The sequence below is a fragment of the Cinclus cinclus genome, chromosome 1 (genome assembly GCF_963662255.1).
Source record: "Cinclus cinclus chromosome 1, bCinCin1.1, whole genome shotgun sequence".
Classification (NCBI taxonomy): domain Eukaryota; kingdom Metazoa; phylum Chordata; class Aves; order Passeriformes; family Cinclidae; genus Cinclus; species Cinclus cinclus.
This window is the reverse complement of record NC_085046.1, coordinates 151,736,367-151,759,266: the sequence shown is the minus strand read 5'-3', so window position 1 is coordinate 151,759,266 and position 22,900 is coordinate 151,736,367. Positions and strand designations below refer to the sequence as shown.

The 22,900-nt window shown below is 63.6% G+C and overlaps 2 protein-coding genes across 2 annotated transcripts in view; one reads left to right on the top strand and one right to left on the bottom strand.

The window, feature by feature from the left end:
- OPLAH (5-oxoprolinase, ATP-hydrolysing) overlaps positions 1 to 5,125 on the bottom strand; it is a 29,178-nt gene extending 24,053 nt beyond the window's left edge. The window contains 2 exon segments of the mRNA XM_062515176.1: positions 2,908 to 3,099; positions 4,115 to 5,125. Of these exon segments, the coding sequence (XP_062371160.1) occupies positions 2,908 to 3,099; positions 4,115 to 5,125 (1,203 nt within the window).
- Positions 5,126 to 5,197: 72 nt separating this feature from the next.
- Positions 5,198 to 7,190, top strand: EXOSC4 (exosome component 4). Its single transcript, XM_062505061.1, has 3 exons — positions 5,198 to 5,551; positions 6,021 to 6,239; positions 6,691 to 7,190. Exons 1-3 carry the CDS (start codon positions 5,381 to 5,383, stop codon positions 7,057 to 7,059), a joined length of 759 nt encoding a protein of 252 aa, XP_062361045.1. The 5' UTR covers positions 5,198 to 5,380; the 3' UTR covers positions 7,060 to 7,190.
- Positions 7,191 to 22,900: the final 15,710 nt, after the last annotated feature.

The following is a 22,900-nucleotide window of genomic DNA, read 5'->3' as shown; positions in this document are numbered from 1 at the left end:
GACACTGTGGGGGACAGGGACACTGTGGGGGACAGGGACACTGTGGGTACAGGGGGACACTGTGGGGACAGGGGGACACTGTGGGGACAGGGACACTGTGGGGTACAGGGACACTGTGGGGACAGGGACACTGTGGGGACAGGGACACTGTGGGGTACAGGGGGACACTGTGGGGGACAGGGACACTGTGGGGTACAGGGACACTGTGGGTACAGGGACACTGTGGGGTACAGGGGACACTGTGGGGTACAGGGGGACACTGTGGGTACAGGGGGACACTGTGGGGTACAGGGGGACACTGTGGGGTACAGGGGACACTGTGGGGTACAGGGACACTGTGGGGTACAGGGGGACACTGTGGGGGACAGGGACACTGTGGGGGACAGGGACACTGTGGGTACAGGGGGACACTGTGGGGACAGGGGGACACTGTGGGTACAGGGACACTGTGGGGACAGGGACACTGTGGGGACAGGGGACACTGTGGGTACAGGGGGACACTGTGGGGTACAGGGGGACACTGTGGGGGACAGGGACACTGTGGGGGACAGGGACACTGTGGGTACAGGGGGACACTGTGGGGACAGGGGGACACTGTGGGTACAGGGACACTGTGGGGACAGGGACACTGTGGGGTACAGGGACACTGTGGGGACAGGGACACTGTGGGGACAGGGACACTGTGGGGTACAGGGGGACACTGTGGGGGACAGGGACACTGTGGGGTACAGGGACACTGTGGGTACAGGGACACTGTGGGGTACAGGGGACACTGTGGGGGACAGGGACACTGTGGGGTACAGGGGACACTGTGGGGTACAGGGACACTGTGGGGTACAGGGGGACACTGTGGGGGACAGGGACACTGTGGGGGACAGGGACACTGTGGGGTACAGGGGGACACTGTGGGGACAGGGACACTGTGGGGACAGGGACACTGTGGGGTACAGGGACACTGTGGGGTACAGGGGGACACTGTGGGTACAGGGGGACACTGTGGGTACAGGGACACTGTGGGGACAGGGACACTGTGGGGACAGGGGACACTGTGGGTACAGGGGGACACTGTGGGTACAGGGACACTGTGGGGTACAGGGACACTGTGGGTACAGGGGGACACTGTGGGGTACAGGGGACACTGTGGGGTACAGGGACACTGTGGGGTACAGGGGGACACTGTGGGGGACAGGGACACTGTGGGGGACAGGGACACTGTGGGTACAGGGGGACACTGTGGGGACAGGGGGACACTGTGGGTACAGGGACACTGTGGGGACAGGGACACTGTGGGGACAGGGGACACTGTGGGTACAGGGGGACACTGTGGGGTACAGGGACACTGTGGGTACAGGGGGACACTGTGGGTACAGGGGGACACTGTGGGTACAGGGACACTGTGGGGTACAGGGGGACACTGTGGGGGACAGGGACACTGTGGGTACAGGGACACTGTGGGGGACAGGGACACTGTGGGGGACAGGGACACTGTGGGTACAGGGGGACACTGTGGGGACAGGGGGACACTGTGGGGACAGGGACACTGTGGGGACAGGGACACTGTGGGTACAGGGGGACACTGTGGGTACAGGGACACTGTGGGGTACAGGGGGACACTGTGGGGGACAGGGACACTGTGGGTACAGGGACACTGTGGGGGACAGGGACACTGTGGGGGACAGGGACACTGTGGGTACAGGGGGACACTGTGGGGACAGGGGGACACTGTGGGGACAGGGGGACACTGTGGGGGACAGGGACACTGTGGGTACAGGGACACTGTGGGGTACAGGGGGACACTGTGGGTACAGGGGGACACTGTGGGTACAGGGACACTGTGGGGTACAGGGACACTGTGGGTACAGGGGGACACTGTGGGGACAGGGACACTGTGGGGTACAGGGACACTGTGGGTACAGGGACACTGTGGGTACAGGGACACTGTGGGGTACAGGGGACACTGTGGGGTACAGGGACACTGTGGGGACAGGGGGACACTGTGGGGACAGGGACACTGTGGGGTACAGGGACACTGTGGGGTACAGGGGACACTGTGGGGTACAGGGACACTGTGGGGACAGGGGGACACTGTGGGGACAGGGACACTGTGGGGTACAGGGACACTGTGGGTACAGGGACACTGTGGGGACAGGGACACTGTGGGTACAGGGACACGGTGCCAGCCCCAGGAGGGGACAGTCTGGGACACTGTGGCACACGGTGCCAGTCACGGGATGTGCCAGCCCCGTGCCAGGTGGCCACGGGTCACCGAGGGGACACCGCGGGGACATCACGTGGGTGGGGGGGGTGACACCGGGCCTGGGGCACTCGGGGACATCGGGGACTGCCCCCCCCCGGGGGACAGCGGGACGGGGCAGTGCTGCACAGGTGAGGGCACAGGGGTCTGTCCAGGTGCGCCCGGGTGTATCCCCGGTGTGGCCAGGTGTGCTCCGGTGTGCCCAGGTGTCCCCAGGTACACCCAGGTGTATCCCAGGTGCTGCCAGGTGTATCCCAGGTGTGCCCAGGTGCCCCCAGGCATGTCCCAGATGTACCCTGGTGCCCCCAGGAGGTGTCCCCTGGTGTGCCCAGGTGTGTCCCAGGTGTATCCCAGGCGCCCCCAGGGGTGTCCCAGATGTACCCAGGCGCCCCCAGGTGTGTCCCAGATGTACCCAGGTGCCCCCAGGTGTGCCCAGGTTTATCCCAGGTGCCCCCAGGTGTGCCCAGGTGCCCCCCTGGTGTATCCCAGGTGTGCCCAGATGTGTCCCAGATGTACCCAGGTGCCCCCAGGCGTGCCGAGGTGTATCCCAGGTGCCCCCAGCTGTACCAGGTGCCCCCAGGTGTGCCCAGGTGTGTCCCAGTTGTATCCCAGGTGCCCTCAGGTGCCCTCAGGTGTACCCCAGGTGCGCTCACCAGGTCGAAGAGCTGCGCCCGTGCCTGGGTGCCGATGTGCAGCAGGTGTCGGAAGCCGCGGGTCACGGCCAGGGCCGAGCGCTCGCCGCGGCGCTGCAGCAGAGCGTTGGTGGCCACCGTGGTGCCCATGCGGATCCACTGGATCCCAGAACTGTCCAGGGGCTCATCCCGGGGCAGGGACACCCCCAGCTCCTGCGGGACCCACCCCGAAACTCACCTGGGGCACCCCGAAACTCACCTGGGGCGCCCCAGACCCACAGCTCCCCACAGGTGCCCACGGGGATCCACTGGATCCCAGAACAGTCCAGGGGCTCATCCCGGGGCAGGGCACCCCAAAATTCACCTGGGGCACCCCAAAAACTCACCTGGAGCACCCCAGACCCACAGCACCCCACAGGTGCCCACGGGGATCCACTGGATCCCAGAACAGTCCAGGGGCTCATCCCGGGGCAGGGACACCCCAAAATTCACCTGAGGGATCCCAAAATTTACCTGGGGGGATCCCAAAAACTCACCTGTGGGACCCCAGCCCCACAGAGAGAACCCTGCCCCACAGGTGCCCATGGGGATCCACGGGATCCCGGCCATGCCCATCCCGGGCCAGGGACACCCCCAGTTCCTGTGGGACCCCAAAACTGAGCGCCAGGACCCCAGACCCATTTGGGGACCCCCAGACCCATTTGGGGACCCCCAGCACGGGGCTGGGTCAGGGGGGGCTTAGGGGGGCCTGGGGGATGGGGGGGGGGATCCCGGGTGTTCCAGGGATCCCGGGGGGTCCTGGGGGGGTCCCAGCAGGGTATTCAGGGGGGTCCCGGGGGGGTCCCAGTGTGTCCCCGGGAGTCCCGGGGGTCTCAGGGGGTCCCGGGGGTCTCAGGGGGTCCCGGGGGTCTCAGGGGTTCCTGGGGGTCCCTGGGGGTGCCGGGGGTCCCGGTGTGTCCTCGGGGGTCCCGGTGTGTCCCTGGGGGTCTCGGGGGTCTCAGGGGTTCCTGGGGGTCCTGGTGTGTCCCCGGGGGTCCCGGGGGTCCCGGTGTGTCCTTGGGGGTCCCGGGGGTCTCAGGGGTCCCAATGTGGTCCCGGTGAGCCCCCGAGGGTCCTAATGTACCCCCGAGGGTCTCGGTGTGTCCCCGGTGTGTTCCCGGGGGTCCCGGGGGTCCCGGTGTGTCCCCGGTGTGTTCCCGGGGGTCTCAGGGTGTCCCGGGGGTCGCACCTCCTGCAGGATACGGCGGATTCCCTCGGTGGGCGCGTCCCGGTACGCGGGATCCTCGGAGAGCAGCTTGAGGACGCGGACGCGGCCGCCGGGGCAGCGGGCGAACACGTCCGTGAAGGTCCCGCCGCGGTCGATGGCGAACTGGAAACCGGAGGGGGCGAGCGGAGCCGCCATGGCTGGACCGGCACCGGGACCGGCACCGGAACCGGCACCGAGCGGGACCCCCGGGAAGGATCGGGATCGGGAACGGGATCGGGAACGGGATCGGGAACGGGGCGGGGCTGTCCGGTCACGGGACAGCGGGGTCCGCAAAGCCCCGGGACTGCCCGGGGAGGGCTCGGGGCTGGCCGGGACAGGGTCGGGAGTGTCCCGGGAAAGGGTCGGGGCCGTTCGGTTCCGCTCGGTTCTGCTCGGTACCGCTCGGTACCGCTCGGTTCTGCTCGGTTCCGCTCGGTTCTTCTCGGTTCTGCTCGGTTCCGCTCGGTACCGCTCGGTTCTGCTCGGTTCCGCTCGGTTCTGCTCGGTTCCGCTCGGTACCGCTCGGTTCTGTTCGGTTCCGCTCGGTTCCTCTCGGTTCTTCTCGGTTGCCTCTCCCGGATCGGTTAAGTTCGTTTCTCTCTCCCGGTTCGGTTCCGCTCGGTTTTCTCTCCCGGTTCGGTTCTCTCTCCCGGTTCGGTTCCCTCTCCCGGTTCGGTTCCGCTCGGTTCTCTCTCCCGGTTCGGTTCCACCCGCTGAAGGTTTGGCCGTGCCCGAGGAGGGTCCGGGGTGACGCTGCCGCTCCTCAAAGGGGCGCTGGGGTCGCTCGGGTCCCGCTCGGTCCGGTCCGGTTCGGTCCCGTTCGGTGACCCCGCCGCCAACCGGCCGAGGGGGCGGGGCTATGTTTGGGGGCGGGGTTCTCTGTTTGGGGGGCGTGGCCTCCTCAAGGGGAGTCTCCGGGGCGCAGCTGCCGTGGGGGGCGTGGTCGCTGTTTGATGGGGCGGGGACTAAAAGTAGGCGTGGTCTCGGCGGCATCGCGCCCCCTGCCGCTGTGCGCTGGGGGCGTGGCCTGGCGTGGCGATGACGTCATAATAGCGGGCTGTTGGCGCGGGGCACGCCGGGAGCTATAGTCCGTTTCCAAACCCACCCACGGCGCGCGCGGGGCACGCCGGGAGTTGTAGTCCGGCCCCTCACGGCGCGCGCGGGGCACGGCGGGAGTTGCAGTCCGCCCCCACACGCGGTACCGAGAGCGGGACCGGCCCCTGGAGCAGAACCGGGAGCGGTGCGGGCATGGCGGGGCTGGAGCTGGTGTCGGATGCCGGGTTCCGGGCCGATGGGCGCCGGCCGGACGAGCTGCGCAAGGTGCGGGCCCGGCTCGGGGTGCTGGCGCGGGCCGACGGCTCGGCCTACCTGGAGCAGGGAAACACCAAGGTGCTGGCGGCCGTGTACGGCCCGCACGAGGTGAGCGGGGCCCGGGGGCCTGCTGGGGCTCGTGAATCCTCCCCGGGGCCCGTGAGTCCTCCCCGGGGCCCGTGAGTCCTCCCCGGGGCCCGTGAATCCTCCCCGGGGCTCGCGAATCCTCCCCGGGGCCCGTGAATCCTCCCCGGGGCCCGTGAATCCTCCCCGGGGCCCGTGAATCCTCCCCGGGGCCCGCGAATCCTCCCCGGGGCCCGCGAATCCTCCCCGGGGCCCGCGAATCCTCCCCGGGGCTCGCGAATCCTCCCCGGGGCTCGCGAATCCCCCCCTCCCCAATTTCTTCCCCCCTCACCTCCATTTTTACATCCCCCTCCCCAATTTCCCACCTCCATTTGTGTGTCCCTCTCCCCCCTCCCCAATTTCTCCCCCCTTCCCCAATTTACCCCCTCCCCATTTTCACGTCCCCCTCCCCACCTCTCTGACCCCTTTCCCCTCTCCCTCCCCCCAACCCCAGGTTCGGGGGTCCCGATCCAAAGCCCCCCCGGACCGAGCCCTGCTCACCTGCCGCTGCAGCTCGGCCCCGTTCGCCGGGGGGGGGGAGAGGCGGCGCCGACCCCCCCAGGGCGGGGGGGACCGCAGGTCGGGGGAGAGAGCCCTGCTGTTGAGGGGGGTGCTGGAGGGGGCTGTGCTGAGCCAGCTGTACCCCCGCTCCCAGATCGACGTGCACGTCCAGGTGAGCACACCTGATGGGGGGGGGGGGGGGAGGTTTGGAGCTGTCCTGGGGGTGTTTGGGGGAGTTTTGGGGGTCCTGGGGGGTTTTGAGGCTCTCCTGGGGGGATTAGGGGAGTTTTGGGGCTGCTGGTGGGGGCTGTGCTGAGCCAGCTGTACCCCCGCTCCCAGATAGATGTGCACGTCCAGGTGAGCACACCTGGGGGGGTTGGTGGGTTCGTTGGGGGGGTCCTGGGAGGGTTTGGGGGCATCCTGGGGAATTTGGGGGTGCTGGAGGGGGCTGTGCTGAGCCAGCTGTACCCCCACTCCCAGATGGACGTGCACGTCCAGGTGAGCACACCTGGGGTGGGGGGGGGGGGAAGTTTGGTGGGTTCCTGGGAGGTTTTGGGGTGTCCTGGGGACGATGTGGATGATTTTGAGGCGTCCCTCACCCCCGCCATGTCCCCCCTCCCCAGGTGCTGCAGGCGGACGGGGGCGAGCTGGGGGCCAGCGTGAGCGCGGCCGGGCTGGCCCTGCTGGACGCGGGCGTTGCCCTGCGCGGGGCCGTGGTGGCCGGCTCTGCCGGGCTGGCCGAGCCCCCGGCCGGACCCCCGGTGGCCCTGAGCGACCTGAGCTCGGCCGAGGAGGCGGCCGGAGGCCCGAGGTTGGTGGTGGCCACGGTGGGCGGCGGGCGGCTGGCCCTGTGCCAGCTCAGCGCCCGGCTGCACCGGGAGAGGCTGAGGCCGGTGCTGGACGCCGCCCAGGCCGCGTGCCGGGGGCTGCGCGCCGTGCTGGACGGTGTGGTGAGGGCCAGGCTGCGCCAGGACACGGCCATGGAGCAGTGACCGCTGCAGTGACCGCCCCGGGACACGGCCATGGAGCAGTGACCGCTGCAGTGACCGCCCCGGGACACGGCCGTGGAGCAGTGACCACCCCAGGACATGGCCATGGAGCAGTGACCGCTGCAGTGACCGCCCCGGGACACGGCCATGGAGCAGTGACCGCTGCAGTGACCGCCCCGGGACACGGCCATGGCGCAGTGACCACTGCAGTGACCACCCCAGGACACGGCCGTGGAGCAGTGACCACCCCAGGACACGGCTGTGGAGCAGTGACCACCCCAGGACACGGCCGTGGAGCAGTGACCGCTGCAGTGACCACCCCGGGACACGGCCATGGAGCAGTGACCGCCCCGGGACACGGCCGTGGAGCAGTGACCGCTGCAGTGACCACCCCAGGACACGGCCATGGAGCAGTGACCGCTGCAGTGACCGCCCCGGGACACGGCCGTGGAGCAGTGACCGCCCCAGGACACGGCCATGGAGCAGTGACCGCTGCAGTGACCGCCCCGGGACACGGCCATGGAGCAGTGACCACCCCAGGACACGGCCATGGAGCAGTGACCGCTGCAGTGACCACCCCGGGACACGGCCGTGGAGCAGTGACCGCTGCAGTGACCACCCCAGGACACGGCCATGGAGCAGTGACCGCTGCAGTGACCACCCCGGGACACGGCCATGGAGCAGTGACCGCTGCAGTGACCGCCCCGGGACACGGCCGTGGAGCAGTGACCGCTGCACTGACCGCCCCGGGACACGGCCGTGGAGCAGTGACCGCCCCGGGACACGGCCGTGGAGCAGTGACCGCTGCAGTGACCACCCCGGGACACGGCCATGGAGCAGTGACCACCCCAGGACACGGCCATGGAGCAGTGACCGCTGCAGTGACCGCCCCGGGACACGGCCATGGAGCAGTGACCACCCCAGGACACGGCCATGGAGCAGTGACCGCTGCAGTGACCACCCCGGGACACGGCCGTGGAGCAGTGACCGCTGCAGTGACCACCCCAGGACACGGCCATGGAGCAGTGACCGCTGCAGTGACCACCCCAGGACACGGCCATGGAGCAGTGACCGCTGCAGTGACCGCCCCGGGACACGGCCGTGGAGCAGTGACCGCTGCACTGACCGCCCCGGGACACGGCCGTGGAGCAGTGACCGCCCCGGGACACGGCCGTGGAGCAGTGACCGCTGCAGTGACCACCCCGGGACACGGCCATGGAGCAGTGACCACCCCAGGACACGGCCATGGAGCAGTGACCGCTGCAGTGACCGCCCCGGGACACGGCCATGGAGCAGTGACCGCTGCAGTGACCGCCCCGGGACACGGCCGTGGAGCAGTGACCGCTGCAGTGACCACCCCAGGACACGGCCATGGAGCAGTGACCGCTGCAGTGACCACCCCGGGACACGGCCATGGAGCAGTGACCACCCCAGGACACGGCCGTGGAGCAGTGACCGCTGCAGTGACCACCCCGGGACACGGCCATGGAGCAGTGACCACCCCAGGACACGGCCATGGAGCAGTGACCGCTGCAGTGACCGCCCCAGGACACGGCCATGGAGCAGTGACCGCTGCAGTGACCACTGTGAGGACAGCACCATGGCACAGTGACCACCGTGGGGACACCGCCATGTCCCTGTGGTCAGTGGGGACACCGCCATGGCCGAATACCCTGGGGGGACGCTGTGGTGACCGGCTGCCCCTTGGGAAGTCCAGCATGACCAGTGCAGTGACCAGCTGACCCTGGGGACACCAGAACTGGGACCCTGTGGGTTTTGGGGTGGCACCGATGTCACCTTGGCAATAAACCGCGTTCTGCGTCACCTGAGTGTCACCTGCGTGTGCCATCCCCGCTGTCCCCCCGAGCTGCTCCTGGGGTGCCCATCCTTTACTCCTTTTTGTCCCCCCAAACTCCCCCTCATTCCCCAAAACCCCTTTAGTGCCCCAAACCTCGTATTTTTCCCCCAATTTTTGCCCCCTTTACCCTGAAATCCTCCATTATTTATTGACCACGCCCACTGAGCTGTCCCCGCCCCTTCCCATAGCGCCCCCTAGCGGTTCGGAGCGCCTTTTCCGCCCTCACCGGAAATGACGGAGGGGATTGGCCCCGCCCTCTCCTTTGGCTCCCCCTAGCGGCTCGGAGCCATCGCTGTCTCTGCTGTTTTTCCGCCCTGACCGGAAGTGACGGAGCGGCCTGGTCCCGCCCCTTCCTGTGGCGCCCCCTAGCGGCTCGGAGCCGCTCCCCGCCCTGCCCCCGATCGAGCGGCCTGGCCCCGGCCGCCCTCCCGCAGGTTTTTATGGCGAGATTTGGGAGTTTTTAGGGGAAGGTTTGGGGTCCCCCAGATCACGAAGGGGGTGTGGGACAGGGGAAGGGTTGAGCCAGCTCCGTGAGGGGGTTGTGGGGTGTGGGGGGGAAGGTCGGAGAAGGGGCGGTGGGGAAGGGGAGGGAGCGGGCCCTGAGGGGGTTCTGAGGGGATTTGAGGGGATTTGTGAGGGAAACGGGGGGGGGTTGGGGTGTTCGTGAGTGAAATGGGGGGATTTGGGGTGTCCATAAAGGGGGGAGGGGGCTCTGTGGGGTTTGGGGGTGTCCATAAAAGGAGGAGGGGGCTCTGTGGGGTTTTTGGGGGTGTCCATGAGGGGGGAGGGGGCTCTGTGGGGTTTTTGGGGGTGTCCATAAAAGGGGGAGGGGACTCTGTGGGGTTTGGGGGTGTCCATGAAGGGGGGAGGGGACTCTGTAGGGTTTGGGGGTGTCCATAAAAGGGGGAGGGGGCTCTGTGGGGTTTTTGGGGTGTCCATGAGGGGGGAGGGGGCTCTGTGGGGTTTTTGGGGGTGTCCATAAAAGGGGGAGGGGGCTCTGTGGGGTTTGGGGGTGTCCATGAGGGGGGAGGGGGCTCTGTGGGGTTTTTGGGGTGTCTGTAGGGACTCCCCCCCGTCTCAGGGACCCCTCTCTGATTTCGGGGTCCCCCCCAGCCCCCCGAGACCCCCCGTGTCCCCCCCCATGGGGCTCCTGTCGGACCCGCAGTGCCGGCGGGCGCTGGCCCAGCTCGTGCTGCGCCTCAACACCCCCCTCTGGTGAGTCTGGGGGCTTTGGGGGGTCCAACACCCCCCTCTGGTGAGTCTGGGGGCTTTGGGGGGTCCAACACCCCCCTCTGGTGAGTCTGGGGGCTTTGGGGGGGCTTTGGGGGGTCCAACACCCCCCTCTGGTGAGTCTGGGGGCTTTGGGGGGGCTTTGGGGGGTCCAACACCCCCCTCTGGTGAGTCTGGGGGCTTTGGGGGGTCCAACACCCCCCTCTGGTGAGTGGGGGGGCTTTGGGGGGTCCAACACCCCCCTCTGGTGAGTCTGGGGGCTTTGGGGGGGCTTTGGGGGATCCAACACCCCCCTCTGGTGAGTCTGGGGGCTTTGGGGGGGCTTTGGGGGGTCCAACACCCCCCTCTGGTGAGTCTGGGGGCTTTGGGGGGGCTTTGGGGGGTCTCAACTCCCCCCCCCCCCCCCCCCCCCCGTGCTGAGTCTGGGGTGAATTTTGGGGGGATCTGGGGCCGTTTTTGGTGTTTTGGGGGGGTCCTCAATGCTCTCATCTGGGGAGTCCTGCGGGATTTTGGGGTGCCAGGGATGATTTTGGGGTCCCAATATCGATTTTGGGGTGCCCACATCAGTTTCGGGGTGCCAGTTCCGATTTTGGGGTGCCCATATCGATTTTGGGGTGCCGATATCGAATTTTGGGGTGCCAGTATCAGATTTGGGGTGTCAGTTCCGATTTTGGGGTGCCGATATCGATTTTGGGGTGCCCTTATCAGTTTCGGGCTGTCCGTTCCGATTTTGGGGTGCCCATATCGATTTTGGGATCCCGATATCAGTTTTGGGGTGCCAATGCTAATTTCGGGGTGCCAGTTCCGATTTCGGGGAGCCGATATCAATTTCGGGGTACCAATATGGAATTTTGGGGTCCCGATATCGATTTTGGGGTGCCAGTGCTAATTTCAGGGTGCCGATATCAATTTTGGGGTGCCCCTATCAGTTTTGGGGTGTCAGTTCCGATTTTAGGGCATCAGTTCCAACTTCGGGGTGCCCATATCAATTTTGGGGTACCGATATCAAATTTCGAGGTGCCAGTTCCAATTTTGGGGTGCCCATATCAGTTTTGGGGTGCCAGTTCCGATTTTAGGGCATCAGTTCCAATTTCGGGGTGCCAATATCAATTTTGGGGTACCGATATTGAATTTCGAGGTGCCAGTTCCGATTTTGGGGTGCCCATATCAGTTTTGGGGTGCCAGTTCCGATTTTGGGGTGCTGATACCGAATTTTGGGGTCCCGATATCGATTCCGGGGTGCCAATATCAATTTTGGGGTGCCGATATCGAATTTTGGGGTGCCAGTATCAGTTTTTGGGGTGCCGATATCGATTTTGAGGTCCCGATATCGATTTTGGGGTGCCCCTATCAGTTTTGGGGTGTCAGTTCCGATTTCGGGGTGCCCATATCAGTTTTGGGGTGCCAGTTCCGATTTTAGGGCATCAGTTCCAACTTCGGGGTGCCCCTATCAATTTTGGGGTACCGATATTGAATTTCGAGGTGCCAGTTCCGATTTTGGGGTGCCCATATCAGTTTTGGGGTGCCCATATCAGTTTCGGGGTGTCACTTCCAATTTTGGGGTGCCGATATCAAATTTCGGGGTGTCAGTTCCGATTTTGGAGTGCCCATATCGCTTTTGGGGTGCTGATATCGATTTTGGGATGCCCATATCAGTTTTGGGGTGTCAGTTCCCATTTCGGGGTTCCAGTTCTGATTTCGGGGTGCCCATATCAGTTTTTGGGTCCCGATATCGATTTTGGGGTGCCCGATATCAGTTTTGGGGTGTCAGTTCCGATTTTAGGGTGTCAGTTCCAATTTCGGGGTGCCGATATCAAATTCGGGGTGCCCTTATCAGTTTCGGGGTCCCAATATCGATTTTGGGGTGCCCATATCAGTTTCGGGGAGCCGATATCGATTTTGGGGTGCCCATATCCGTTTTTGGGGTGCTGAGATCGATTTTGGGGTGTTGCTATCAGTTTTGGGGTGTCAGTTCCGATTTCGGGGTGCCCATATCAGTTTTTGGGGTGCCCATATCAGTTTCGGGGTCCCGATATCGATTTTGGGGTGCCCATACCAGTTTTGGGCCACCCATATTAAATTTTAGGGTGCCCATATCAGTTTCGGGGTGTCAGTTCCCATTTCGAGGTGCCAGTTCCGATTTCGGGGTGCCCATATCAATTTTGGGGTACCGATATTGAATTTCGAGGTGCCAGTTCCGATTTTGGGGTGCCCATATCAGTTTCGGGGTCCCGATATCGATTTTGGGGTGCCCATATCAGTTTTGGGGTACCCATATTAAATTTTAGGGTGCCCATATCAGTTTTGGGGCACCGATATCAAATTTCGAGTTGCCGATACCGATTTCGGGGTACCCGTTATCAAATTTCGGGGCTCCCCTCCCCCCACTCCCGCAGCGTGCTGTGTTACCTGTCGGGTCTCACCTGGTTCCTGCTGCTGCCCCACCTGGCTGCCCGCACTTACCTGTCCGAGAACGCCATGGGCTCCACCATGGTGGGGGAGAGCTCCGAGCTGGGGCCGCGCGCGCTCGCGCTCGCCAGGGAGTTCGGGGAGCACAGGAGGAAAGAGGGGTGAGAGATTTGGGGTTTTTGGGGGGATTTGGGGGGATTTGGGGAGGGGGACACAGCCGGGAGTTGGGGGAGCACAGGAGGAAAGAGGGGTGAGAGATTTGGGGTTTTTGGGGGGATTTGGGGGGATTTGGGGAGGGGGACACAGCCGGGAGTTTGGGGAGCACAGGAGGAAAGAGGGGTGAGAGATTTGGGGTTTTTGGGGGGATTTGGGGGGGATTTGGGGAGGGGGACACAGCCGGGAGTTTGGGGAGCACAGGAGGAAAGAGGGGTGAGAGATTTGGGGTTTTTGGGGAGAAATTTTTGGGATGATCCCAGTCCCGATCCCGATCCCAGTCCCGATCCCAGTCCCGATCCCAATCCCAGCCCCAATCCCAGCCCCGATCCCAGTCCCAGTCCCAATCCCAGCCCAAATCCCAGTCCCAGTCCCAATCCCTATCCCAATCCCAATCCCATTCCCAGTCCCAGTCCCAATCCCAGTCCCAATCCCAGTCCCGATCCCAGTCCCAATCCCAGTCCCAATCCCAGCCCCAGTCCCAATCCCAGCCCCAATCCCAGTCCCAGTCCCAATCCCAATCCCAGTCCCGATCCCAGTCCCAATCCCAGTCCCAATCCCAGTCCCAATCCCAGTCCCAATCCCAGCCCCAGTCCCAGTCACCAATCCCAGGCCCAGTCCCAATCCCAGTCCCAGCCCCAGTCCCAATCCCAATCCCAGTCCCAATCCCAATCCCACAGGGCTCTCCCAGTTCAGTGGCTCACTCACAGATCGGGGTCAGGGCAGGGTTTGGGGTGACCCCAATCCCAGTCCCAATCCCAGTCCCAATCCCAATCCCAATCCCAATCCCACAGGGCTCTCCCAGTTCAGTGGCTCACTCACAGATCGGGGTCAGGGCAGGGTTTGGGGTGACCCCAATCCCAGTCCCAATCCCAGTCCCAATCCCAATCCCAATCCCAATCCCACAGGGCTCTCCCAGTTCAGTGGCTCACTCACAGATCGGGGTCAGGGCAGGGTTTGGGGTGACCCCAGTCCCAATCCCAGTCCCAATCCCAGTCTCAGTCCCAGTCCCAATCCCAGTCCCAATCCCAGTCCCAATCCCAATCCCAATCCCAATCCCACAGGGCTCTCCCAGTTCAGTGGCTCACTCACACCATGTTCCAGTTGGGCCTCGAGGTTCATTCCCAGCCCTTTTCCAGGACTTTGCCCTTCCCGGATGAGGCCCACGAGCGCTACGTACTGGGGGATACTGGGAGGGACTGGGAGGGACTGGGATACGTGGGGGAATGGGAACTGGGGATACTGGGAGGGACTGGGGGGAATGGAGTGAACTGGGGATACTGGGAGAGACTGGGGGGAATGGGGGACGTGGGGGAATGGGAACTGGGGATACTGGGAGGGACTGGGGAGAATGGGGGGAACTGGGAGGGACTGGGGTGAACTGGGAATACTGGGAGTCACTTGGTGATGTTTGGGGTCCCAGGGCAGGGGGTCCCTGGTAACTTTGGAATCCCCGGGGATCCCAGTATGATTTTTGGGATCCCAGTATGGTTCCTGTGATCCCAGTATGGTTTTTGAGATCCCAGTACGGTTCCTGGGGTCCCAGTATGATTTTTGGGATCCCAGTATGATTTTTGGGATCCCAGTATGGTTCCTGTGATCCCAGTATGGTTTTTGAGATCCCAGTACGGTTCCTGGGGTCCCAGTATGATTTTTGGGATCCCAGTATGATTTTTGGGATCCCAGTATGGTTCCCGTGATCCCAGTGTGATTTCTGGGGCGCTCCCTGTCCCCCCCAGCTGGTTCGGGGTACCAACGTTTTTGGGGTGCTGCGAGCTCCCCGCGCCGCCAGCACCGAGGCTCTGCTGCTGCTGGTGCCGTGCTCCGAGGGCGGCAACAACCGCAACAACAACGACGACAGCAACAACAACCGCAGCGACAACAACAACAACAACCGCAACAACCGCAGCAACAACAACAACCGCAGCAACAGCCATAGCAACCACACCAACCACAGCAACAACCGCAGCAACAACCGCAGCAACAACAACCACAACAACCAGGCCGTGGGACTGCTGCTGGCACTGGCCGAGTACTGCCGAGGTACTGGGAGTACTGGGAGTACTGGGTGTGAGTACTGGGGGCACTGCCGAGGTACTGGGAGTACTGGGAGTACTGGGAGTGAGTGCTGGGGGCACTGCTGAGGTACTGGGAGTACTGGGTGTGAGTACTGGGGGCACTGCCGAGGTACTGGGAGTACTGGGAGTACTGGGAGTGAGTGCTGGGGGCACTGCTGAGGTACTGGGAGTACTGGGTGTGAGTACTGGGGGCACTGCCGAGGTACTGGGAGTACTGGGAGTACTGGGAGTGAGTACTGGGGGCACTGCCGAGGTACTGGGAGTACTGGGTGGACTGGGGGATACTGGGGGTCTGGTGGGCTACCATGGATACTGGGTGTCTGGACTGGGCTGTACTGGTTTGTACTGGTCTGTACTGTCAGTACTGGGTTATACCGGGCTATTCTGGGCTGTACCAGTGCGTACTGGTGCCGTCCTACAGCTCCCAGTTTCCCCAGGTCAGATTTACTGGGCCAAGGATTTGATCTTCCTGGTGACGGAGCACGACCTGCTGGGGACACAGGCCTGGCTGGAGGGATACCACAGCGTGAACCTTACTGGTGAGACTGGGAGCACTGGGAGGGACTGGGTACCACAGCGTGAACCTTACTGGTGAGACTGGGAACACTGGGAGGGACTGGGTACCACAGCGTGAACCTTACTGGTGAGACTGGGAACACTGGGAGGGACTGGGTGGTCACTTTATTTCCGTGGTCACTCCATTGGTCACTGTGTCCCCAGGGACGGTGTCCAGGGCTCTCTCTGGTGGTCACTCCATCGGTCACTGTGTCCCCATTGGTCACTCCATTGGTCACTGCAGTGGTCACTGTGTCCCCATTGGTCACTCTGTCCCCATCGGTCACTCCATTGGTCACTGCAGTGGTCACTGTGTCCCCATTGGTCACTCTGTCCCCATCGGTCACTCTGTCCCAGGGACGGTGTCCGGAGCTCTGTCCCCATTGGTCACTCCATTGGTCACTCCATTGGTCACTGTGTCCCCATTGGTCACTGTGTCCCCATTGGTCACTCCATTGGTCACTGCAGTGGTCACTGTGTCCCCATTGGTCACTCTGTCCCCATCGGTCACTGTGTCCCCATTGGTCACTGTGTCCCCATTGGTCACTGTGTCCCCATTGGTCACTCCATTGGTCACTCTGTCCCCATCGGTCACTCTGTCCCCATTGGTCACTGTGTCCCCATTGGTCACTCCATTGGTCACTCTGTCCCCATCGGTCACTCTGTCCCCATCGGTCACTCTGTCCCAGGGATGGTGTCCGGAGCTCTGTCCCCATCGGTCACTCTGTCCCCATCGGTCACTGTGTCCCCATTGGTCACTCTGTCCCCATCGGTCACTCTGTCCCAGGGACGGTGTCCGGAGCTCTGTCCCCATTGGTCACTGTGTCCCCATTGGTCACTCTGTCCCCATTGGTCACTCCATCGGTCACTCTGTCCCCATCGGTCACTCTGTCCCCATTGGTCACTGTGTCCCCATTGGTCACTCCATTGGTCACTGTGTCCCCATTGGTCACTCTGTCCCCATTGGTCACTCTGTCCCAGGGATGGTGTCCGGAGCTCTGTCCCCATCGGTCACTCTGTCCCCATCGGTCACTGTGTCCCCATTGGTCACTCTGTCCCCATCGGTCACTCTGTCCCAGGGACGGTGTCCGGAGCTCTGTCCCCATCGGTCACTCTGTCCCCATCGGTCACTCTGTCCCAGGGACGGTGTCCGGAGCTCTGTCCCCATCGGTCACTCTGTCCCCATCGGTCACTCTGTCCCAGGGACGGTGTCCGGAGCTCTGTCCCCATCGGTCACTCTGTCCCCATTGGTCACTCTGTCCCAGGGACGGTGTCCGGAGCTCTGTCCCCATCGGTCACTGTGTCCCCATCGGTCACTCTGTCCCAGGGACGGTGTCCGGAGCTCTGTCCCCATCGGTCACTCTGTCCCCATCGGTCACTCTGTCCCAGGGACGGTGTCCGGAGCTCTGTCCCCATCAGTCACTGTGTCCCCATCGGTCACTCTGTCCCCATCGGTCACTCTGTCCCAGGGACGGTGTCCGGAGCTCTGTCCCCATCAGTCACTGTGTCCCCATCGGTCACTCTGTCCCCATCGGTCACTCTGTCCCAGGGACGGTGTCCGGAGCTCTGTCCGGCCGGGCCGGGGCCATCCAGGCCGCGCTGGCTCTGGAGCTCAGCTCGGACGTGCTGACCAGCGTGGACGTGGCCGTGGAGGGGCTCGATGGTCACCTGCCCAACCTGGACCTGCTCAACCTCTTCCACTCCTTCTGCCACAAGAACGGGCTGCTCTGCACCTTCCAGGGAAAGGTGGGGGGTCCTGGGGGGGTCTGGGGGGGTCCTGGGGGGATTTTGGTGGATTTGGAGGGGATTTGGGGGAAATTTTGGGGAATCTGGGGGGGGGATTTTGGTGGATTTGGGGGGTTTGGGGTCTGCTCTGCTCCTTCCAGGGAAAGGTAGAGGGGTCCTAGGGGGATTTTGGGGGGTCCTGGAGGGGATTTGGGGCATCCTGGGTGGGATTTGGGGGGTCCTGGAGGGGATTTGGGGGGTCCTGGGGGGATTTTGGTGGATTTGGGGGGGATTTGGGGGAAATTTTGGGGAATCTGGGGGGATTTTGGTGGATTTGGGGGGTTTGGGGTCTGCTCTGCTCCTTCCAGGGAAAGGTGGGGGAGGTTTGGGGGGTCCTGGGGGGGTCCTGGGGGAGATTTGGGGGGTCCTGAGGGAGATTTGGGGGAATTTGGGGGGTCCTGGAGGGGATTTGGGGGGTCCTGGGGGGATTTTAGGGGGTTCTGGAGGGGATTTGGGGGAAATTTTGGGGAATCTGGGGGGGGATTTTGGTGGATTTAGGGGGTCTGGGGTCTGCTCTGCTCCTTCTAGGGAAAGGTAGAGGGGTCCTAGGGGGATTTTGGGGGGTCCTGGAGGGGATTTGGGGCATCCTGGGTGGGATTTGGGGGGTCCTGGAGGGGATTTGGGGGGTCCTGGGGGGATTTTGGTGGATTTGGGGGGGATTTGGGGGAAATTTTGGGGAATCTGGGGGGGATTTTGGTGGATTTGGGGGGTTTGGGGTCTGCTCTGCTCCTTCCAGGGAAAGGTGGGGGAGGTTTGGGAGGTCCTGGGGGGGCTGGGGGGAGATTTGGGGGAATTTGGTGGGTCCTGGGGGGATTTTAGTGGTTCCTGGGGGGATTTGAGGGGGTCCAGGGGTATTTTGGGGGGTCCTGGGGGGATTTGGGGGGTCCTGGGGAGGATTTTGGGAGGATTTAGGAGGAATTTTGGGGAAGCTGGGGGCAATTTTGGAGGACTTTGGGGGGGGGGATTTTGGGAGTCCCTGGGGGTCCCCATGTCTCAGGGGTGTCTGGGGGGGTCTTTGGGGGGTCTTTGGGAGGGGGTCTCTGGGGTTCCTTGGTGGTCCCTGGGGGTCTCTGGAGGTCCTCTCGGGGGTCTCTGGGGATCTTTGGGGGTCTCTGGGGATCTCTGGGGGTCCTCTTGGGGGTCTCGGGGATCTTTGGGGGTCTCTCAGGGGTCTCTGGGATATTTGGGGGTCTCAGGGGTCTCTGGGGTCCTCTCGGGGGTCTCTGGGGATCTTTGGGGGTCTCTGGGGATCTCTGGGGGTCCTCTTGGGGGTCTCAGGGATCTCTGGGGGTCTCTCAGGGGTCTCTGGGGATATTTGGGGGTCTCTGGGGTCCCCTCGGGGGTCTCTGGGGATCTTTGGGGGTCTCTGGGGTCCTCTCGGGGGTCTCTGGGGATCTTTGGGGGTCTCAGGGGTCTCTGGGGGTCTCTCAGGGGTCTCTGGGGTCTCTTAGGGGTCTCTCGGGGGTCTCTGGGGGGTCTCTGGGGATCTTTGGGGGTCTCTGGGGATCTCTGGGGGGGTCTCTGGGGTCTCTCGGGGGTGCCTGGGGTCTCTCGGGGGTCTATGGGGGTCTCTCGGGGGTCTCTGGGGGTCTCTGGGGGGTCTCTGGGGGAACTTTGGGGGTCTCTGGGGTCTCTTAGGGGTCTCTGGGGGGTCCCTGGGGTCTCTCGGGGGTATCTGGGGGTCTCGGGGGTTTCTGGGGGGTCTCTGGGGATCTTTGGGGGTCTCTGGGGGGGTCTCTGGGGTCTCTCGGGGGTCCCTGGGGTCTCTCGGGGGTCTCTGGGGGTCTCGGGGGTCTCTGGGGGGGTCTCTGGGGTCTCTTAGGGGTCTCTCGGGGGTCTCTGGGGGGGTCCCTGGGGTCTCTGGGGGGTCCCTGGGGTCTCTCGGGGGTCTCTGGGGGGGTCTCCCCCCGGCGGTCCCTCTGCCTGAGCGCCCCCTGCCCCCCTCCCCCCCAGCTGCCCCCCCCGGAGGGTCCCTCGGGGCCGGGCTATGCCCAGAGCCTGCGGACCCTGGGGCTGATGGTGCTGGGCCAGGCCGGGGGGGGGCCCGGGGGGGCGCACGGGCTCTGCCTGCGCTTCCGCATCGAGGCCCTGACCCTGAGGGGCATCAACAGCTTCAGGCAGCACAAGGTGGAGCTGGGGGTGCTGGGCAGGTGAGGGGAGGGGTCCTGGGGGGGGTTTAGGGGGTCCTGGGGGGGGTTTAGGGGGTCCTGGAGGGGGTTTGGGGGGGATTTGGGGGAGATTTGGGGGGATCTGGGGGGGTCCCTGACCCTGAGGGGCATCAACAGCTTCAGGCAGCACAAGGTGGAGCTGGGGGTGCTGGGCAGGTGAGGGGGGGGGGGGGTCCTGGGGGGGTTTGGGGGGTCCTGGGGGGGGTTTGGGGGTCCTGGAGGGGGTTTGGGGGGTCTTTGGGGGGATTTGGGGGAGATTTTGGGGGGGGTCCCTGACCCTGAGGGGCATCAACAGCTTCAGGCAGCACAAGGTGGAGCTGGGGGTGCTGGGCAGGTGAGGGGAGGGGTCCTGGGGGGGTTTGGGGGGTCCTGGAGGGGGTTTGGGGGGTCTTTGGGGGGATTTGGGGGAGATTTTGGGGGGGGTCCCTGACCCTGAGGGGCATCAACAGCTTCAGGCAGCACAAGGTGGAGCTGGGGGTGCTGGGCAGGTGAGGGGAGGGGTCCTGGGGGGGGTTTAGGGGGTCCTGGGGGGGATTTGGGGGGTCCTGGAGGGGGTTTGGGGGGTCCTGGGGGGGATTTGGGGGGGTCCCTGACCCTGAGGGCATCAACAGCTTCAGGCAGCACAAGGTGGAGCTGGGGGTGCTGGGCAGGTGAGGGGAGGGGTCCTGGGGGGGTTTGGGGGGTCCTGGGGAGGATTTGGGGGGTCCTGGAGGGGGTTTAGGGGGGGATTTGGGGGGATTTGGGGGGTCCTGGGGGGGTTTAGGGGGGATTTGGGGGGATTTGGGGGGTCCTGGGGGGGTTTAGGGGGGGATTTGGGGGGATTTGGGGGGTCCTGGGGGGGTTTAGGGGGGGATTTGGGGGGATTTGGGGGGTCCTGGGGGGGTTTAGGGGGTCCTGGGGGGATTTGGGGGGATTTGGGGAGGGAGTTGGGGGGTCCTGGGGGGGATTTCGGAGCAGTTCTGTGAGTTTGGGGGGTCCTGGGGGGGTCACTGGAGGGGTCTCCCGGGCGTGGGGGGGGAGGGGCCTCCCTGAATTTGGGGTCCCCATTGATTTTTGGGATCCCTCAGGATTTTGGGGTGCCCCAGGGGGGTCCCCATTGATTTTTGGGATCCCTCAGGAATTCGGGGTTCCCCAGGGTGGGTCTGTCAGGATTTCGGGGGTCCCCATTGATTATTGGGATCCCTCAGGATTTCGGGGTTCCCCAGGGTGGGTCTGTCCAGATTTTGGGGTGCCCCAGGGGGGGTCTCCCTGAATTCGGGGTTCCCCAGGTGGGTCTGTCTGGATTTCGGGGTGCCCCAGGGGGGTCTGTCCGGATTTCGGGGGTCCCCATTGATTTTTGGGATCCCTCAGGATTTCGGGGTTCCCCAGGTGGGTCTGTCCGGATTTCGGGGGTCCCCATTGATTTTTGGGATCCCTCAGGATTTCGGGGTTCCCCAGGGTGGGTCTGTCCGGATTTCGGGGTGCCCCAGGGGGGTCTGTCCGGATTTCGGGGGTCCCCATTGATTTTTGGGATCCTCAGGATTTCGGGGTGCCCAGGGGGGTCTGTCCGGATTTCGGGGGTCCCCATTGATTTTTGGGATCCTCAGGATTTCGGGGTTCCCCAGGTGGGTCTGTCCGGATTTCGGGGGTCCCCATTGATTTTTGGGATCTCTCAGGATTTTGGGGTTCCCCTGGTGGGGTCTGTCCGGATTTCGGGGGTCCCCATTGATTTTTGGGATCCCTCAGGATTTCGGGGTGCCCCAGGGGGGGTCTGTCCGGATTTCGGGGGTCCCCATTGATTTTTGGGATCCCTCAGGAATTCGGGGTTCCCCAGGGGGGTCTGTCAGGATTTCGGGGTTCCCCATTGATTTTTGGGATCCTCAGGAATTCGGGGTTCCCCAGGGGGGGTCTGTCCGGATTTCGGGGGTCCCCATTGATTTTTGGGATCCCTCAGGATTTTGGGGTTCCCCTGGTGGGGTCTGTCCGGATTTCGGGGTTCCCCATTGATTTTTGGGATCCCTCAGGATTTTGGGGTTCCCCTGGTGGGGTCTGTCCGGATTTCGGGGGTCCCCATTGATTTTTGGGATCCCTCAGGAATTCGGAATTCCCCAGGGTGGGTCTGTCCGGATTTCGGGGTTCCCCAGGGGGGTCTGTCCGGATTTCGGGGTTCCCCATTGATTTTTGGGATCCCTCAGGAATTCGGGGTTCCCCAGGTGGGTCTGTCCGGATTTCGGGGTTCCCCTGGTGGGGTCTGTCCGGATTTCGGGGGTCCCCATTGATTTTTGGGATCCCTCAGGATTTCGGGGTTCCCCAGGGGGGTCTGTCCGGATTTCGGGGGTCCCCATTGATTTTTGGGATCCCTCAGGATTTCGGGGTTCCCCAGGTGGGTCTGTCAGGATTTCGGGGTTCCCCATTGATTTTTGGGATCCTCAGGAATTCGGGGTTCCCCAGGGGGGTCTGTCCGGATTTCGGGGGTCCCCATTGATTTTTGGGATCCCTCAGGATTTCGGGGTTCCCCCGTTTCCCGCAGGAGCCTGGAGGGGACGCTGCGGAAGCTGAACAATCTGCTGGAGCGGCTGCACCAATCCTATTTCCTGTACCTGCTGCCCTCCCTGGCGCGCTTCGTGTCCATCGGATCCTACATCCCTGCCCTGGGGCTGCTGCTGCTCGTGCTGGCACTCAGGATATCCCGGGGGGGAATAATCCCAAATCGGGGGGGAAAATGGGGGAGAAATGGGGAGAAATGGGGGAAAATGGGGGAAAATGGGGGAGAAATGGGGGGAAATGGGGGAGAAATGGGGAGGAAATGGGGGGGAAATGGGGGGGAAATGGGGGAAATTGGGATCCTCTGTCCCTGCCCTGGGGCTGCTGCTGCTCGTGCTGGCACTCAGGATATCCCGGGGGGGAATAATCCCAAATCGGGGGGGAAAATGGGGGAGAAATGGGGAGAAATGGGGGAAAATGGGGGAAAATGGGGAGAAATGGGGGGAAATGGGGGAGAAATGGGGGGGAAATGGGGGAGAAATCTGGGAGAAATAGGGGAAAAATGGGGGAGAAATGGGGGGAAATGGGGGAGAAATGGGGAGGAAATGGGGGGGAAATGGGGGGAAATGGGGGAAATTGGGATCCTCTGTCCCTGCCCTGGGGCTGCTGCTGCTCGTGCTGGCACTCAGGATATCCCGGGGGGGAATAATCCAAATCGGGGGGGAAAATGGGGGAGAAATGGGGGAGAAATGGGGAAAAAATGAGGGAGAAATCTGGGAGAAATAGGGGAAAAATGGGGGAGAAATGGGGGGAAAATGGGGGAGAAATGGAGGGGAATTGGGGGAAAATGGGGGAGAAATGGGGGGGAAATGGGGGGAGAAATAGGGGAAAAATGGGGGAGAAATGGGGGAGAAATGGGGGAAATAGGGGGAAAATGGGGGAGAAATAGGGGGAAAATGGGGGAGAAATCTGGGAGAAATAGGGGAAAAATGGGGGAGAAATGGGGGGAAATGGGGAGGAAATGGGGGGAAATGGGGGGGAAATGGGGGAAATTGGGATCCTCTGTCCCTGCCCTGGGGCTGCTG